Genomic DNA, 19,116 nt, shown 5'->3' with positions numbered 1-19,116 from the left:
TGAAGGTGATAAGTTGATGGAAAATGAACCATAGCAAATATAGAGACAATCAAGTTGAAAGAGTTACTCGGTGCTCACCTTCAAAGGAGGTCCTGCTTGTTCTGTCAGACTGTCTGAATGTACCTTTTATTGAATTTGTATCCAAGGGAAATAAATATATTTGCAAATACTTCAGAATATTTATTCTGTCGCTTTATTTCATATCTTCCTAAGCATAAAACACAAACCCATGTTTCTCTCATTCCCCACGTAATCAGACATAAAATAGCGGGGAGAAAAAAAAGCATTAGCTAGTACCTGCAAGTAATGCCCATTTTCCCTCTGTGCCAATAATCTAGACCTTTAAAAGAAGAAAGAGTAAAAATAAAATTATGTTTCCCATGTTTCAGAATATTTCTATTTTTCCCTTCAGATAATCAAAGCTCTTGTTGTACACAATCTGAATAGGAAGCATATTAGTCCCAAGAACCAATAAAAAATAAAGGAAATGAAGCAGATATCTACTGTTTTTGTCTGCTCTTCCGGGAATGGCCCCAACCCCTGTGACTTTGAGGCACTGTCAAGCATGATGCCTACCTACCCCTCTGGGTGCCTCGGAGGAAATGTGACATAAGCCTGGCCAATCATCAGTCATGGTCTTGGACCATCGCAAACCTTTTCCATGAGCGAGAGGGCATCTCTTCATTTAGAATTTTAATCTTTGTGGAGATATGCTCAGGTCTGAGAGTAATTATCTTTTCAGTATGGAGGAAGTTGAGCTGCTGCAGAGAAAATTGAGAAAACAGTCGAAGACAAGCAAAGGCATGTAGAGTCAAGATATGGGAAGGACAAGAGCCTTGCAACTTTGCTCAAATGTCTGGACCCCCGCTATGCCTAAGCATCCACATATTATATAGACTTTGGGGGTTACCAGTCATTTAAGCCAGTAAGACACCCCATTTTTATTTGGTTTGTGAGTTTTGGGGTTGTTGTTGAGTTCTGGGGGATTTTTGGGGGGGGGGGTTGGGGTTGGTTAAGCTTCTTGGAGTGATCCACACAGATCACAGTACAGTCATTTATTCATTCATGAATGATCATGGCTTTATTATGTGACTCAAAAAGCTGAGCTTTCACAGAACAGGCCAAAGGCAAGGTATTAGTTGAGAGGAAAGGAAAGGAGGAGACACTGATTATCTTAGAACTGGAAGGGCAAATCAACACTAAAAAGTTTCTTTCCATCTTAAATTTTATGGCTAGGATTTCAGTGGATGGTAAAGCATCACCTCAAGATAGAGTAACTTGGGAGGTTTCCTTAGTCTTTCTGGGAACATCTCAAAAATGGAAGACTGCAGGAAGTGAGAAGTGAGAACAGAAGATGACTGTGTTGCTGGTAGGGGGAAAAGATTAGTAACTAAGACCCACTTACTCAGTCAGTATGATTCTCCTTCCATTCGCTGGCCTCACGCTGCCTCGGAGGTGTTTTGCATTTAAAGGTTGCTTCAGTGTTCATTTAATCCTAAACTCAATATTTGTCTGGGGGGAAAAAAAAAATCTAAGGAATAACCCTGGACCTGGCACTCTTTTGCAATGTCTTTAAGTCTATGAAAAATATTGAGAGTCATGCTCTTTGGGAATTCTCTTCTAACTTGATATGTTAACTAATCTTGGACAGAATGCTCCGCTCTATAACTTGGATGCCATTCTCTACAAAAAGGCAAATCATTTCCTTTAAGAGATATTTCAATTAACTAGTTTTAACAGAATTTCAAAACTGAAAGCAATAGCCAAAAATCATTTAATTGGCTTCCCTGCCAACTAGAACACATCACAGATTCTTGTAATTTCAATGAAAGCGTATACATGTTTATAAATCTTTTTATGCATTGGTTTATATAGTTGTTTTAATACGTATTATATTTTCTGACAAGCTTTCGACCTTCAGGTTTAATTATTAAGTGAATTTCTTGCCCTTACAAAGAAAAGCAAACACCTCCACGCAATGTTAAAATGCTGGAAGTTAAATTAAATTAAATATTTGTCCTATAGCACAGTTAGCTGAATAGGTTATAAATTGTCTATGTTGGTGGACTACATTGATTTGAATTATAATTTTGCCAAGTGCGCCCTGTAAAGAACAAAGTCTAAGGAACACTGAGGCTTAAAATCTTAAACTCTGAGCCACCTCTGTAGACTTTGCAATATTGCTCCTGCATCCATAATCGTGCCTTAGTGATGAACTTACAAAACATTATTCAAAATGTTTGTTCTGAAAAGAATTTGGATAAATGGGCTGTATTTGAAATGGATTAATACTGTCTGATTTGCATCCAAACATTTTATTATGCTGAGAAACTGACTTAAAAGTCACAGGGTATCTTGTGTATTTACTCTACCCGAAAGTGGTCCATTTGCATTTAAGTGAAGTGGTACTCCTAGCGATGCAAATTTTGGTTCAGTTTCTGGCTCTTGGGACCTTTATTACCTCACCTTTCACATGATGTGTTTAGACTGGTTCCATGCTGAAAAGCCTTAAAGTATCTACAGGCTGCTTATCAATCTGCAGCCAAAGCAGCCTGCCTGTATCAGTTTATTAATTACCTTGAACAATAATGTATTATTTATCCATGTACTATGAGTTGAAGAAATCATTAATCAAATAGGATTGCGTGTCTCCCATGTGTCTGTCTCTCCTAAGCACACGGCAGAGAATTAAACAGTCACAAGTCCCTGCCCTCATTTGGGCTTTCACGCTGGTCAAGGGCTGCAGACAACATGCAAGATGCGTAAGTTAAACAGAGGTTATGTCAGACGGTGATAGAGTCTATGAAGAAAAGTGAAGCAGGAAAAGGAGCTAAGGAGTGAGTGCTGGGGGTGGGAGCTGAAAATTTAAGTAGCTGCTCATGGAAAGCTTCAATAAGAAGGAGCCGATGGGGAAGGTAAACTAGTAACTAGGGAGAAAGCGTGCCCAGTGTTAGAAACAGCAAGTCTAAGGCCCTGACGTGGGGATGCGCAGGTGTACTTAGGACTGATGAGGAAAGCACTGTGGTTTGAATGGATAAGAGGAAATACGAAGTTGGCTTCAGAGAAAGCCCATGTTAGAATAAAAAGGTTTGCATTTAAATAAAGATTGGAAACTATTCATCTAAATTACTTGCAAGGCCCTGAAAAGCATTAACATTCTAAGGCTCTATATTATATTACATAATAAATAAACCTGCATTCAGTGTTACTAAACATTCTTTTGTTAATTAGTATCACTCCTTAGAAATTATGTTTATCCAAGAATTGTTTATCTATACTTTTCTGTAAACTCAGTGATCTTACCTATTATAAGGGGAAATAGCAAGGCTAACCTAGGCCTAGTATTTCATGAATTTGGCTTTCCAGAAGTCCATTAAACCCATGGTGATCTGATTATTTTAGAAAATCAAATATATATTGTTTTCATATTTCTACAGCCATTACACGCCCACCTCAAATTTATGAATAAAATTATCATGGAGCATAATGATACATGACAAAGCAAGCAGAGGTAACTGGAGAATTTCTTTAGAATTAATGAAGTTGAAGTTTCTTGTAAGGTATCAGACATTTGAAAAACCATACCCTGAGTCACTTTCTATTTACTCAAAGCTGAAAGAACTATTTATTTCAGTTGAACACTATGCACATAGAGACTTCTGAACAGAAACTCTCAAGGTTTAAGATAAACCCAAACTGTTAGACTTTTTGAGTCAATTTTGTGCACTGACTGAAATCACTAATGAGTTATGAGTGTTTAATAGCCGTTTTATAGGTATAGTGTAAGTTTCACAGTTAAATAGCTTAGCTAGGTTTTTTCTTCACTCCTTACATTTAAGATAGAAAGGAAAGTAACTCAGTGGATTTCTACTTGAACTGAAGTAGCTATGCATTTCTTTTTGTACCCAGACAGTGAGCAATCTACAGTCTGAAATGAGAACATAATGTTTACCATAGGCTTTGAAAGTTTTTACCCTCCTGAGCTCCAGTGATGTATCTTTATTAGTTAGCATTATTGAGGATGTGAGTTGCAAAATTTTATTAAAGCAATGACTGATATTACTATTAAAACTGAAATTAAACAATACAAATTGAAGGGACTATTTCTTAAGAGGACAGATAACCATATCTAGGGTGGTTTTAGGAATTATTGACTTAAAAAACCTTGGGGTCCAGAAATGAAACAAAGTTTTATCTTATACCTATGCAAACTCTGTGCCTCTTTAAAATAGTTTTATCTTTCTAGACTTACTATAAATACCACTTAATTCTCTGTTTCAATCTTTGTCGTCAGCACATTAGCCCAGGCTCATCTCCTGCCTGGTTACTTAGAACAATTATCAGTCAGGATTGTATCCTCAGCACGGCTCTTTTTGTTTTATTCTCATTGATGGCAAATTGTTTTTATCACTCACTTGCTCTTGTAGATTACGTTTCCTTACTTTGTATTTCAAAATTTTCACTATGGTCACTAGGACTTGATTCATTCTCTTTGTGTTTCCTAAACCTTAATTTGCCTAGTTGTGATATTGATTTATAATACGAAATATATATTTGGTCTTTGACTCTGTCCCTGCACAGAGTTCCTAAAACCCTTGGAATTTCCTAAGTTATGAGAGTGATAAAAGTGTCTTTTTTATATTAAGGAGGTAAGATTTGGAAAGCTTGTAGGTAACCTAGGATTGGGGGCTGATTGTCAGGAGACCCAAGGAAGGGAGAGCGACCGAAGATGAAGTTCAATCACCAATGACCAATGACTGAATCAATCATTCCTACATAATGAAGCCTCCACAAAAACCCAAAGGAAAGGGTGTGGAGCACTTCAGGGTTGGTGAGTGCATGGAGATTGCATGCTCAGAGAGCATGGACGCTTGCTCCCCTTTCCGCACACCTTACCCTATATATCTTCTACCTGGCTGACTGCTCTTTCCATGTAAATAATGTTAAGAATTGGGTTGAATTGTAGGATACCCAGCTGGTGTCCAATAAGTGATTAGTGGTGTGGGGGTAAAAATCCATCTTGGAATTTGTACCAGAATCATCCTTACTAGTCCATCACTAAAGACCCTTTCATCTCCTTTCGTCTCCTATCACCCTCCCTTATAAGTTTGTTTAAAGGTCTATATTCTGTAAAGAGGAGCTCTATTTTATCACTTATCATTTATACATAAATATTTAGAGAGTGTCCAATCTGCAAAGTATTCCCTGGAAATGTGTAATTACTGATGGGGAGGGGGGAAGGAAAGTGAATTAGATTTGTTGCATGCTTTTGAATTGCACTCATGTTTTGTTCAAAAACTAGGAAGACACACAGAGTAGTATGATAGAAGGTGAGGAACAAATGTCACTAGCCTCCAAAACATTCTTTGGTGAAATTTCATCTCCAGTAGAAAATTGTTTAATCAGAAGAAGAAAAAAAAAATCACCTCAACTCTTCAAATGCTCACATACCTGAGCTGGCCATGTTGTCACACACTGATGGGTTAATGTTTAGGGCAAAGGTTTCTGGCCTAAGCCTCTGGTGTCCTGAGTTCTGAGCTCCACAGATTCTAAGCAAGAAAGTTGCCTAATGTGCTGTGTGTCATTGCCTTGTCACTGACTGGTGATTATTCTTTCATACTGAAGATGCAAAACTCTTCTCCTGCTCTAGGTAACACGAAACATGTTTTCCTCTGGCTGAACATTGTTCATTTTATCTCTTGGAGTAAGAAGTGTCCATTATGTTGCTCTGAATCATGACTAAATTTTTGGTATATATCATTGAAATAATATGTATCATCCGTTGTAACAAAAGCAATTGTGATCCAGATGCAGCTGAAAAAGCTCTTCCTCTTAAGAACTAGGTAAGGTGGATCCAACCACCCAGTCCCTAGGCTTTTAAGGACAAATACTCTCTCCACTACATTATTTTAAGGAGCTTACATTCTTAACTCTATTTCTGACTCCAAGCTTTTGCTTATGCTAAATTATTGCAGTCTAAAAATTGTCTTGTCATTTTATATGCACTGTACCTGGCTCATGCAGATAGGGTACACTGCCTTTTTAATTTTCTTAAGGAAAATGTGTTTGAGATTAGGAGACTTTATTAAAATTTGGGGAATATAAAGGAATTTATGTTTAAATCAATCCCTGGCTCCACCATCCCCCTCACCTCTCACCCCCCAACCAAAAAGAAAGTCAAGAGTTTATTTTTAGACACTTCTGATAAGTAAAGTGTACAGGAATGAAGCTCTAGCATCAAAGTGTGTGGGGCAGAATTGTGGTTTTACCATTACTGTGAATCACCCTATGACCTTGGGAAAGTCACTTTATGTCTCTGGGCTTCAGTTTCTTCATAAGTATGGTGAAGGTGATAACAGCACCTTAACTCATAGGATTTTTTTGAGGGTGATTTTTCCGCTAATTCATTTAAGTTGCTTAAAATAATTTAACATGTAGAAAGTTTTCAATAACTAATTAAAAAATATGTAAAGGCCTTTGACCATTTCCAAAATCATAATTATATGACTTGGTCTTTATGCCTCTCTTTTCTCAGCATTTCCCTCTTCACTCTTCTACCAAATTCCTATTTTTATTATTTTGTGATTCCTATTTTTATTTTCATTATGTTGTTTAATACAGAGTAGTTTCACCATCACTTTTGTGGCCTTAGCTATATATGACTAATAGCCTTGGGAGTTACTGCTCAAAGTGTCTTATCAAGGCATTTTCATAAAGTAGGACAAATTCCTCTCTAAAAGGAATTATGAAAGCTACTAACTTTACATACAAACATGTATAACACGTTTGCCAGTATAATACATGTAAAGTCAGTTGCTTCCAGAATTCCATATATAGTGTGTGTATGATAGCCTTAATTTATAAAATGTATTTTAATCCAATTTAGCTGCACATCTTTAAAGGTGGTACTGTAATGTGTCATCACATTTTGATTATGAGAGACTGACTTTTGCTCAAGGTCACTTGCTGAGTAAGTGTAGACAGGGATTTCAACTAGACTCTGACTGCTCCCCAAAGCTCAAGCTCCTTCTGTTATACCTAGCCAGTTACCTGTGTGATCTCAATTCACACAGCAATCTTGAGACTGACACTATTATTATCACTTTTTACATTTAAGGAAACTGAGGCTTAGAAAGTTAAGTAAATTGACCAAGATCATGCAGTTAGTAAATGTAAGAGCCCAAATCCGATAGTCTGCTTTTTTTAGGTCTACTTTTTAAAAACAATGATGCTATATTATCTCTCATCCCCAAATAAAGGGGGGTCAGATAGACAAAGTGGGGGGGTCCACGTCAGGATGATTTGTTATAATACAAACTATTTATAAGAGCCACTGTTAAAAGAAAACAAAAAAACAAAAACAAAAATAATTCCCCATAGGAATTCTACCAAATCCACCGGAATGCTAGCAATTTAGTCAAGCTTAGTTTATGAAATACTGAATGCCTCATAGCATTAGCCTTCCTGTTACTTCATAAGATGCAAAGGAAACATTAAAGTTAAATAAAAACCGAGCTGGAGAAACTACTTAGAGAGGAAAAAATGTTAAGAGTTCTACTCTAGAATATTGTTACTGTATCGTAGGAGAAACCCGGAGGACAAGACAGGCAGGCTTTTGACAAAAATTGCAGCTGAAAATGGACCTTAACAGCTTCAAGCATGAAAAGATTTTTAAAAATTAAAGATCAGTGCTGTGCGTGCAAGTGTGTGCTTGTTTTATTAAGCTTCTCCTGCGAAAACTCCCCGCCCCCATCTAGAGGGTGACTCGATGAGAGCACAAGTCTGTGACGGTCGCTAGTTGACATTCCCCGGTGGAGAGCAGCCTCGCCCAGGGTGACCCTGGGATGCATGAAAGGCTGTTTAACGCCCCGGCCGAGTGGTTCAGGGACCAGCCCCGGGGATGAGCTGTGGCCCCGCGTCCCTGGCTGGGAGGCGCTCGGGGCTCCGGCGGCTCCGCCCCGCGCTCCAGGGCAGCGGCTCCTCCGCGCTCTCCGCCTGATCTGAGCGCCACGCAGCCCCCCGCGTTCCGCCCGGGAGGTGGTTCCATCTTCAGAAATGGCCCCAGGAGCCTGTCCATCGGCTGGGGGCGCCGGGCTTTCTGGAACAGACAAGGAGGAGCTTGGCTTTAAACCCGAATAACTTGAGGCTTTTTCTGTTTGTCCCTTAAAAATCGCCGCTTCATTCAAAATAAGAGAGGCGCGCTCTGGCTTTGTAGGCATCGGGGGAAATCCTCGTGACGAAGCAGGGTCTAGAATTTCCTGATTGAAGTTCCCCCGGGGAAAGGGTCAATATTTTCTATTTGGTTTTGGACAGTCCACCCAAGTCATCTGCCTTTTAAAACAAAAAACCAAAAACCACAAGGTGTGTGCCAAACGGGCGGGGGGCGGAGTCCGCTCAGTCGGCGCGTCGCCCTCGGCCGGCGACCGCCGCCCGGTCCACTCCCGGGAGCCGAGTTTCCACCTCGGCCGCCGCCCGCAGCCCCTTCCTCCCCGCGTCGCTCCCGCCCGGGACTCCAAGTCCGCGCGTCCCCCACCCCCGCCGCCCTGCCCGCTGCTCTCGACGCGCGGGGAGGAGGCCGCGCCACCGCCGAAAAGTCCGGGGGCAGTGAGTCAGTGCCACGCGCGTCCTGGGGGAAGAAAAGGGTAATTCGGTTTTCTGAACCGCGACGCGACCGGGCGAGCAGCGGGGAGCGGAAGCACCGAGGGCGGCGCTCTCGCGCGGGTTGCGCGGCGGCGCGGGGCGGGTGTCGCGGGCCCCGCCGGAGCGCGCAGCTCGGGGTCTCGGCTCCCGATTGGCGGAAGCTCCGTCGGGGGCGGGCCCAGCGCACAGCCCCGCCCCCCCGGCTCCCGGCTGCCCCGCGGAGTCCCAGCGCCGGGCGAGCCTCGCGTCGGTCTGCAGCGCCGCTCGGCTGCGGCTCCGCGCTCCAGCCGCCTGCCCCGCGCTGCGTCGGTGGAAGAGGGAGGGCGGAGGCGGAGGGAGGAGGAGACCCGCGGCTCCGGCACACACGCCTTCCAGTCGCTCCACTCAGAGCAGCCCGAGTGCTGCCGCCGCCGCCGCCGTCCCTGCTGCTGCTTCTGCTGCCACAACTGCTGCCACCTGAGGAGACCGACCGCCCGGACCCGCTGCCCCCTGTTGCCATCCCCGGCCGTTCCTCCCGGGCACCGGCTTTTTCTGCGCACTGCCACTATCTTCATCATTGTTATTCCAAGAGGAGGGAAATAACTGACCAGCCAAAAAAAAGGACCGCGCGCACCTTTCCGAATTGGTCAAGTGTCCCCCGAGAAGAGAGGGTCGCGGGTCCCGAGAGAAGCAGCCCAGGGGCCAAGGGCGAGCGTTGAAAGGGAGGGAGGAGGAGTTGGGGTGGAAAGTTACGCGCGGCGCAGACCCGAAGGTGCAGCGCCCGCAACCCAGGGGACGGTGTGTCTGGCAGAAGCCGCGCCCCCTCCCCCCCCGCGTCCCGACCCGCGAGCGCGCGGGCAGCGCGGGGTAGGGAACGACGCCCCCTCCTGCGCCGCGGACTGCGCCGGTGGCTCCCGAGGAGGTGGAGGAATATGGCATCGAAGGCGGCCCGCTCCTGCCGTCTGGTCTTCAGCCTCTTGATCTCCGCTGCTGTCCTCAGGCCAGGTGAGCGGGAGCCTCCCGCGGCCCCTGGCCGACGCGGGCCGGGGCCGTTTCCGTAGGTCCCCGGCGCGGGCCTGGCGCCGCGGGGCAGTGCGCCCAGGTGCGCAGGGGAGGGACTGGGGCGGCGGCGCGGGCGCAGAGCGGGCCCTGGGCTCCGGCACCTGTGCCGCGCGCCTGCACTTGGCCGCTTAGCTCAAGTTTGCGCGGCGACTGGGGCACTGGGTACATCTCCAGGAACTTCGGGTGCGGCCGGGGTCGGGGCTCCAGGGGCCCGGGAGCGGGGTTCGCCTGGGGCTCTCCCCTTCCCCCTGTGGCTCCCGCCCCGGAGGCGAGTTCTCGCCCACTGACAGCCCAGCCCCTGGGTCTCAAAGTCCGCGTCACTTCGCTCCAGGCAGTTTTCCTTTCGCTTAGCTCCCCGAGACTAAATAACTGCCCGTACTTTTCCCCTGATAAACCCCCTGGTAACTTCCCTGTGGTATGAGGCGAGGAGGCGATGGGAGAGGCAGGGGAGAAAGACTGCAACCGCCCCCCTGAAACCCTCCTAGGACGCCCCCTCCCGCCTTGCCTGGGTGGGCAGAGAGTTTAGGGACGGTGGTGGGCAGAGCCCGGCCGGGCTCGAGACCTTACTGTGGGGTTTGTGAATTTTTCGGGACCTATGATCCAACCTCAGATCTCAGTTCTGTTCTGAGCCTCAGAGAAAAATAAGGCAAAACCCCCAACAACTGAAATACCTCGACGGGAATCCCTTCACCCCGGGGTTGTCCCCTGGCTCTGTCACCCCGAGACCCGCGTGGGTCCGAGCAGCGCGTGCTTCCTGCCCGCGGGCACTTGATGAAGCAGCAGGTTTGTTTCCTCGCTAGACTGAAGGATTATGTGGGATTTCCTTGACCCTCCTGAAGTTTTGATCGCTAGCTGGCCCTTCAGAGACAGTTGCAGGCACAACTCCTGCTTCCTCTTATGTCAGGCTCCGTGTATTCTCCTGTCTTGGGCGTTTATCAAATTAACAATCACTTTCCTTTTGCATTTTTAATTCCTGCGCATCCCCCCTCGGTGGTTGGCAGGTGGGGGCCCGAGAGGAGGTTTGAAAGCTCCTGGATCTCTCCCAGGAAAGGGGGGGAAGTAGGGCTCGGGGCTCGAGCTCGGGGGCGCTGAGTGTTTGGGGGCTGCAGCTGTGCGCGTCGGCGGTTGGCGGGGGTGCGGGGGAGGGGGCCCTCTCGCGAGCTCCTCAAAGTTACATTTCTGGGTGGCGAGGGTAGGAGCTCACCTGCTGTTCCGAGGTTGGAGAAGGAGGCGGCTGTGACCGACCTCCGGGCCTGGGGCCGGGGACTGTGAAACGCGAGTTCCGCGGGGTTTAAGGTGGGGGGGGAGGCCCCCTTGGGTTTGGCACGGTGTGGGTTCCTCCTTTCCCTGATCCCCGTGTTGCTGTGGGAAAGAAGGGCACTCGCTCTGGAGCCAAGAGGAGTGAGGAGAGGAGGGTGCTCTCGCTGGTAAAACGCAAGGATGCGCACGCCCACAGTTGGTTTCACCCACAGCCCCACCCCGGGAGCACACGCACACGCACACGCCCAGTGTGTTTTTCCGTGCGGTGGCACTCGTGCTGATTTTCAGTGGGGTCACTTCGTGGGACAGGCTTTTCCGCACATTTAACTGCTGAGAGGGGAGGGGTTCCGCCTCCTGACCCCCTTGGTGGCGATGCCTGTGGCACGCGGGCTCGCGTTTCCCCGCCGCACTCCTTTCTTCCCCTTCTGCGCGAGCGCCCGGAGGGGCTCCCCCCCTAACGCCCCCGGGGGTCAGAAGCCTCAGCCCCTCAAATCAGCGGTTTCCTCGAATTTACCGGGCTGGCATTATGCGCGACATTCTCAGTCAGCGTGTTTTTTTAACAGAAAGGATTATGGCGCTAAAAGCGCCACGTCCGGACTCGGGACGCATGTCCTGGGCTGCGGGCGCGCGTCCCTTCTCCGGAGCCCCGGCCAGCCGAGCCTCGCGGGGGTGCGGGCGGGCGGCGCGCTCGGCCACCGGGGCCAAGTGACTGCCCAGCTGGCCGCGCTCCGTTTCCGGAGCAGCCCTGACAGTGGGTGTCCAGATCCAGAGGACAGAAATCAGAGTTCATGAACCTGCTCCTGCAGGGCTGCCGCGCTGCGGTCCCTCCCTCGTGGATACATGTTGGGCATGGCATGTACCTGTGTCGAAGGGAAGGGGAGATAGGTATGGGCCACGAAGACTGAGCTCGGAGTTATACAGGCAAGGAAGTATGTGCTCACCCTCCCAGGCAGCAGAGAATCCCATTATTCTTACAGAAAGAGCGTCAGCCTGTGGTGACATTTTGTATCGCTTTTTAAAAGGCTTTCCTTGATTAGTTACAACAAGGAGGTGGGGCCCTGCAGTTAACTGTTTCTTTACTTGGGTGATCTGTGTGCACCCCCTCCCTGGAATTTTTCTTAATTGCTGGCTGATGTAAGGTGAATTCCAAGACATGAGCACACTTAAAGTGTGGGTGTGTTTTCTGTTTCTTTTTGTTTGTTTTTTAATCTCAGTGGTATATTATGCCTGGAAAGCATCAGTTTATCTCAACAAGGTCTTGGGGAAAGCATCAACTGAAATCCAATAATGTCCTTTCAAACCACATGATGTGGGACTATTAAATTTAGTAATTTAAAAGCTGCAAACTATTTAGTAGCCAGTAAATATTGCTTTTTGTTTGATGATTTATTTAATCCAGTAAAAATGAAAATTTAATAGGGTACTGTTTTCAGTAAACTGCTTTCTTAGGTTTGACTCAGGACCTATCTTCAGGCATGTTCAACAAGTCATTTCACCTTTGGGGGTTTCAGCTTTCTCATGTGTAAGTCGAAGGGTGAGCTAAGGACCTACTCTCTGAGATTAGCTTCAGCTCAAAACTGTTCCTGACTACCTAAGGTAAAAAACCCATTAGGACAACGCAGAGTCATTTTCCTGTATTCTTTCAGACAGCCTGGATGGACACAATTTATATAAATTTTATTATTAGAAAATGTCAGTGTACCCCAATTCCTAATTTTCCATCATTTTTCCTACTTTTATAAACTCATTTTACTATCTTGTGCTTACTCCTCCAGGCCAGAATAGAGCTATTTAAAAAAAAAAAAAAAAGTGTCATGGAGAAGAATTAGTCTCCCACTCTCCTGGGTAAAGAGACCCAGGAAAAGGTTTTTAGATCTCATGCCCCCCCCCACCAAAGAAACCCAACTTATAAGTGTAACCCATCCCTCCTGGAAGTCTGCCTTTATTTAAACCTCATAGATAGTTCCTAGGACAAGATACAAGTGATAGTTGATGCTAATATGTTCGTAGAACAGAGCCTTATATGTACACTTGTAAAATGCTCCTAAACCAAGAAGTTGATTTGCACTGTGGTTGTGAGTGCAATGTAGAAGGACATAGAAAACACTAATGCTTTCCTCATGTTTTCAATTTTATACAAATCCAAAATACTTTATGATTAATCTAACAAAAGTTGTATTCCAAACTTATTAGAAAATTCAGACAAACATTTTTTTTTAAAAAAAAAATTTTTGAAGAGAATGCTTGTCTATTGTTGACTTATTTAAAAAAAATAAATGAAAACATACTTTAATAGTTGCAAATGCTACAGAAAATTATATCTATTGGGGTCAGTACTTATGTGTTCAGTTTTTAGCTATGACATATAAGAATGTTGTGACCTTGGGAAAGTTATTTTTCTGCTCCTTTTTATATCCAATCGGCAAAATTTTCTCCTTATGTAATGCATGGTTCTGATTAGTAACTCCCTTGCTCAGCATTTTGAACTTCTCAAGTAAAACATGCTATATTAAGACTTTCATTATATTCTTAATAGAATGACACTCTTTATTTCACTTAATTATCACTTGATCATTTTATTAAAAGCAAGCAAAATATTTCTTTTCTTTTTTTTCCTTCAACTTTTTCTTTTACTCCTCAGGTTTTCATGCCCCTACACATAGGCCTTTGTAAAATTGAGCACTAAGATATCAGCATTACTTGGTGTAAGATGGCAACATTTTGTTATATAGTATTTTAAATGCTTTACAATTACCTTGTCAGATGCACACCTCTTTTTCCTCTGACCATTTATTTTGTATAAAACATCAAAGAGTTCTAGATCTCTGAAGCCATTAATGCAAGTAGACACAAGCAATACAGATCCCAAATATGCAGAACAGCAATATAGGTGTAGCTATGATAAAGGAGTATCTCTGTGCCTCTGTGAATACATATAAACAAATTTAACTCTTCTCAAAGTGTTATTTTATTCTTTATTGTTTGGTTTTCACAAAGGACCATTTCATTTTTTAAAATTAAATTTATTGGGGTGACATTGGTTAATAAAATTATATAGGTTTCAGGTGTACAATCTATAATACATCATCTGTGTATTTCATTGTGTGTTTATCAACCAAAGTCAAATCTCCTTCTGTCACCATATATATGACCCCTTCATTTCCTTTCTTACCCATCAATATATGTGGCATATTAAGAAATGAGCCAACTCACTGGAATAGTAAGGAAAGTTTTCTTGGAAGTGGTGGTTGATAAATTAATATTTATTTTATTATTGCTTTTGGATATCAGTTTTTTAAAATTTGCAATAAGAAAAAGACCAGAAAAAATGCTATTTTTATTTTTCATTATTTTTTTAGTTCAGAATTTTCTCTTCTCTGTAGAGATCAAAGTCAAGACTAAAATACATCCTCTGTATTTAAGAAGAGGATTATAGGATGATAAGGCTAAATCATACAGTTATTATAAGTGTTCTACAGTGTACAAAGTATTATATATTTAGAATTACTGATATTTTCATCCAGCTAATTTCTCTGTTTAAATAACAAAATTTATATTCTCTCCCTTCTACCTTATTATTAAATGGAATACCATGTATTTTTCAGCTAAGACTAGTTCCAAATGAGCTGTGGTATTCAGTAATTGCTTTATAGTAACCTGTTATCATAATCTAATATTGTAGTGTATGTTCCAAGAATGAAATTAGCTTTTAGTGCTTCTTCCCTTATTTATCCAGTCAGTTCTCAGTTATCCATTACATTAAAGGGGAAGTCAATGCTGTGCACAATCCAAAACAATTTCTAATCAAAGGATTATGTAATCTGACTTTGAAGTTCAGGTACTTCAATGAACATGCCTATGTGTGATTTTCTAAGAATCCACAGTATTATAGCATAATGCAACTAAACCGTGGGCGGGTAGCTTAATCAGAAAATAGGTAGCTGTCTAGTTTCTCTGGCTTGATGCCGCCTTTTTCTTTCCCCTACAGCTTTCTTTTTTATTACTCAGTGAACCATACAGCCTGGTATATCTAATGCAGTCCTGGTTTATGCTTGATGTCCTGATTCAGTTGTTAATAGTACCCTACTTCACAGAAGTGCAGTTTAGATGACAAATTATATGGTTAATATAATTATTAATGACTTTCCTGTCTATATGTCTGCCTTAGAGTACTTAACTATAAGACATACATTCTTTATCCTGATCGTTGCATGTTTCTAACCTTTTTATTTAAGTATCAGCTACAGTGAATGAACGATAGGAGTTCTATGCCCCTTCAGTGTCAAGTATAAGAGAGAGACAAGGTTATAGCTTGGAACCCCAGAAGATTGTACTGAGTGTGGAACATTAAGGATCTCATGGTTTGGAACGGAAACCAAATTCACCTGAGTTGCCAAGAGAATAATGGTGGTTGAAATTCACCTGGGAGCCATACTTAGCTACGGAGTATCCAGGGAGGCCTTTTTCAGTCTGATCCTGAAATCCTTTCTCAGCCAATTGCACAATTCCCATTCTGTTCTGTAAGGTTTCTCAGCAGCTTACTATCAATTTGGATTTTTTTAAAAATTACAGGGATGCCTTTAAATTGAAGGAAGCCCTAAGTCTTTTTGCAGAGGTAAGCTATAGTTGTGTCAGTTAGAAATGATGACTTGACTTGGGCAGCTAACTGTATGACTAGAACAGTTGGTTCCAAAACTGACTCGTTCTAATTAGGCACCCATGTGTTATTTGGTTCAGTTATCTCCGAGTGTCTCAGTTACTTAGAAAACCCCAAGAGCGGATGGAGATAAGGAACGCTGCGCAGGTATTATCGAAGGGCACAAGATAAAGGATGCCATAGTATTGTCCTACTTAATAGGGACGAATGCAGGGAGAAGTATTGGCCACTGTGGCTAAAACTCTTGTCAGCATATTCCCAGGGATTTCCCCTGATAGTTGGAAGGTTTCTGGATGTGGAATTTACCTAGCTTTAAATCAAGCAAAAAAACATAAAAAGAGGTCTCGCTACTATTATTACATTTTTGAACCTCAGTGTATCAATTACTGATGCTGCATAATAAAGCACTCCAAAACATAGTGGCCTAAATCAGCAACCGTGTTATGTAGTATATTATTGTGCAGGTTGGCAATTTAGTCTGCACAGTTGGGTGATTTTCTGATTTTAGCTAGATGTCTTCATTCTACTAGTCTGCTGTGGGTCAGCGTAGGAACCCTTGCTTCTGGGAACTGGCTGATTGTTGTTCAGGAAAACTCTGTTCTTCTTCATGGTCTTTTATTCTGTAATATGCTTCCTTAGCTAAGCTTGTTCTCTTGTTGGAAGCCACCTTTCGTTGGTGAAGACAAGTCCTAAGCCCAGCTCAGATTCAAAGGTGGGGAAATCATCTCCACCTATGGAACGGAAGGAGCTAAATATGTGATGAAGACTGGGAGAGAGAATTAGGACCATTTTTGCAGTCAGTCTACCTCTCACAGCAATAATGGGGGATGTGGCAGCCGCGAAGACCCTTGTTGCAGATCCTTAGCTGCGTATGCACAATTTACACCCTTCTCCTCTGGATCCTTGGGCAAGAAATGGGACAGATTATAGAGTCTCAGGCAGTGTCCAATAAGAATACCGTTTCCTACCACTCAAAAACTTTATCTTCCCCTGGAATAAAATTATAGAAAATTCAATGTGTGTGTGTGTGTGTGTGTGTGTGTGTGTGCAAGAGAGAGAGAGAGGGAGATTCGTAAGAGTTAAAGGAATGCACTATTTCAACATGCATTCATCATCAGAAACTAAAATGTGATATAAGAGGGGTTGTTGGAAAAATGAGAAGGTGCTTCATACATTCATCTGTTCAGTTCTCTTATTTGACAGCTGAGATAGATGAAGCCTCAAGTTAAGAGATTATCTAAAATTCAATAGCAAATTAGCTAGTATTTGGAGACAACAATGTTCTTAGTTTCATGTAGGCCTAGACTCATAGATTCAGGTTTTAGCACTCTAAAGAATCTTAAAATTACATAGCTACTTGCCTAATGTCACACTGTTAGCCAAATCTAGAGTAACAATCATGTGAATTAACAATTAAGCATATATAACAGCATTCAATAGATACTGTATTTATTGAGGGCTCAATATGTGCAAAGCACTGTGCTTGGTGCTAGAGTTACTGCAATGAACTAGTTCCTAGTCAAGGTCCTATTGCTCCAGGACATTATGTTCTCTTTGAGAAAAATGAATTAACTAATTCTATAATTATTTGCCAAAAGTTTTGTTAAATATTACAAGGACAAATAAAGAGCATTTTACATCATCAAAGTGGCCAGATTGGGTCTAGAGCTTGGAAGAAAATCAGAAAGGTCCTTTCCGGATGTGATATCTGAAATATGTGCTGAAGAACAGACAAAAGACGTGGGCTGAGAGAATGGTGTGAGTGAAGACGCCAAGGTAGGAAGGAGCATGTCTCCTACCTCCTGTAGGTGACTAGGGATTCCTTGAAGTTGTTCAAACACCTTCCTGTAATTTCCCTAATTTACTTATTAGTTATGGGGTTCAGATGAGGATCTCTTTGATATTATTCAAATACACACTAGCAAAGCTTTGCATATACACTCCTCCCCCCTTTAAACATAATGAACATACTGTACACACCATTTCCTTTTCTACTTAGTGCACATTTTGGAGATGAAGAGATTATCCCATATCAGCACCCTTTTTAATACCATGTATTGGGTTTTCTTGTATGCACCCTAATTAATTAAACATTTCCTTGGTTCTTGGAAATGTAGTTTCCAGTCTTGTTTTATTACAAAAAATACAGAAGTGAGCATCCTAATACAAGTTCTTGTCCATATGTGCAATTATGTTGCTGGGGAAATGTCCTGGAAGTGAAATTGCTGAATTAAAGAACATGTGTAGTTTTCATTTAGAAAGAACTTCTAAAATGACAGTTCAAAGAGTATGTCCTTTGTTGTATATTTGAAAGTTCCTAAGAGGGTAGATCTGAAAAGTTCTCATCACAAAGAAAAATGTTGTAACTATGTGCAGTGATGGATGATAACTAAACTCATTGTGGTAAACATTTTGTACTACATTCGTATCTCAAACCAGTATGTTGTACACCTAAAACGAATACAATGTTACATGTCAATTACCTCTCAGTAAAAAAAGAATATGTATCTTCTAAAAGGTCCAACAAAAGTATGTTGGGTTGCCCTTCCTCATATTTCCTCTGTAACTCTGTACTATTAGTACAACTTAAGAACAAACAGTATAATAGGTTGGTTCTTATTTATTTAAAGCTTATGGGAAATATGAGATTTATAGGATTACTAGGCACACACACTCACATGTAAGGCAAAAGCTATGGATAGATTTGCCCCTAACATTATTACACATGAGATGGGGCCAAAAAGTGGGAAAAAGAAGTGCATTTCTTATGAATTATTATTATTGCTTTCTCCACATAAGATCACTAACTTTTAGAACATAAATTATGTAATTACAAGCCATATTTTCTTCCATTTTGGAAGATTTATCCTCTGTGGAGGCTTTAAGAATAGTTGATATTGTTTTTCATTACACAAATGGTTTCCAAATATTTTTGTTATTTCATTGTATGATATATATTGTGGGGGTGGTCTAACTAATGCCATTTTGTAAAGCCTGCATGACAGTTCTTACTAAACAGACTTCCGTTATTTTTGAATACACTATATTTTGAACAATTCTTCTAACAGGTTTGTTTTAACATGTTCATCAAAAATGTTTATGAGCTGATAAAAAGTACCATCTTCTATACATTTATAAAAAAAACTAGTGCTTAAATATGTTTCATCTTGTTGTTTTTGGATCTATTATGGAAAGGAGTAAAATATTTATTTTATAGCCACTTCTATATAGAAAAACCATAACAATATATATGAAGAGTTTTCAGCAAGTATATTCTGAATATACATGTTTAAAACAAAGCAGCCAATATTCATAATGGAGTTAATATTAGTACATATGCACATTCTTTAATTTCATGAATAGATCTGTTTCTGCCTAGCATTTAGTTTTAAATGTTCAAACTGGTGGCATTTGTAATTCATTCTGCAAACATTTTCTCTACCTGGATGACAAGTATGCACTTTTCCAAAAAATTTATGTTGGTTATAAGACATAGGTTTTATATTTTTATAGAGTTG

At 42.4% G+C, this 19,116-nt stretch overlaps 1 protein-coding gene across 4 annotated transcripts in view; it reads left to right on the top strand.

Annotated features, from left to right (window-relative positions):
• The first annotated feature begins 8,862 nt into the window (after positions 1–8,862).
• ALCAM (activated leukocyte cell adhesion molecule) overlaps positions 8,863–19,116 on the top strand; it is a 184,179-nt gene continuing 173,925 nt past the window's right edge. For 2 of the 4 annotated variants that reach the window (XM_081138342.1, XM_081138340.1), the window contains exon 1: positions 8,878–9,624. In XM_081138342.1, coding sequence (XP_080994468.1) covers positions 9,552–9,624 — 73 coding nt within the window. In that variant the 5' untranslated portion in view covers positions 8,878–9,551. Of the gene's footprint in view, positions 9,625–19,116 lie in introns of all 4 variants that reach the window. The other 2 variants (XM_081138339.1, XM_081138341.1) reach the window with 2 other exon arrangements.

This window comes from Miniopterus schreibersii (assembly GCF_964146895.1).
Source record: "Miniopterus schreibersii genome assembly, chromosome: 5".
NCBI lineage: Eukaryota > Metazoa > Chordata > Mammalia > Chiroptera > Miniopteridae > Miniopterus > Miniopterus schreibersii.
Note: the sequence above shows the minus strand (reverse complement) of the source record. Positions and strands in the feature narration are given on the sequence as shown.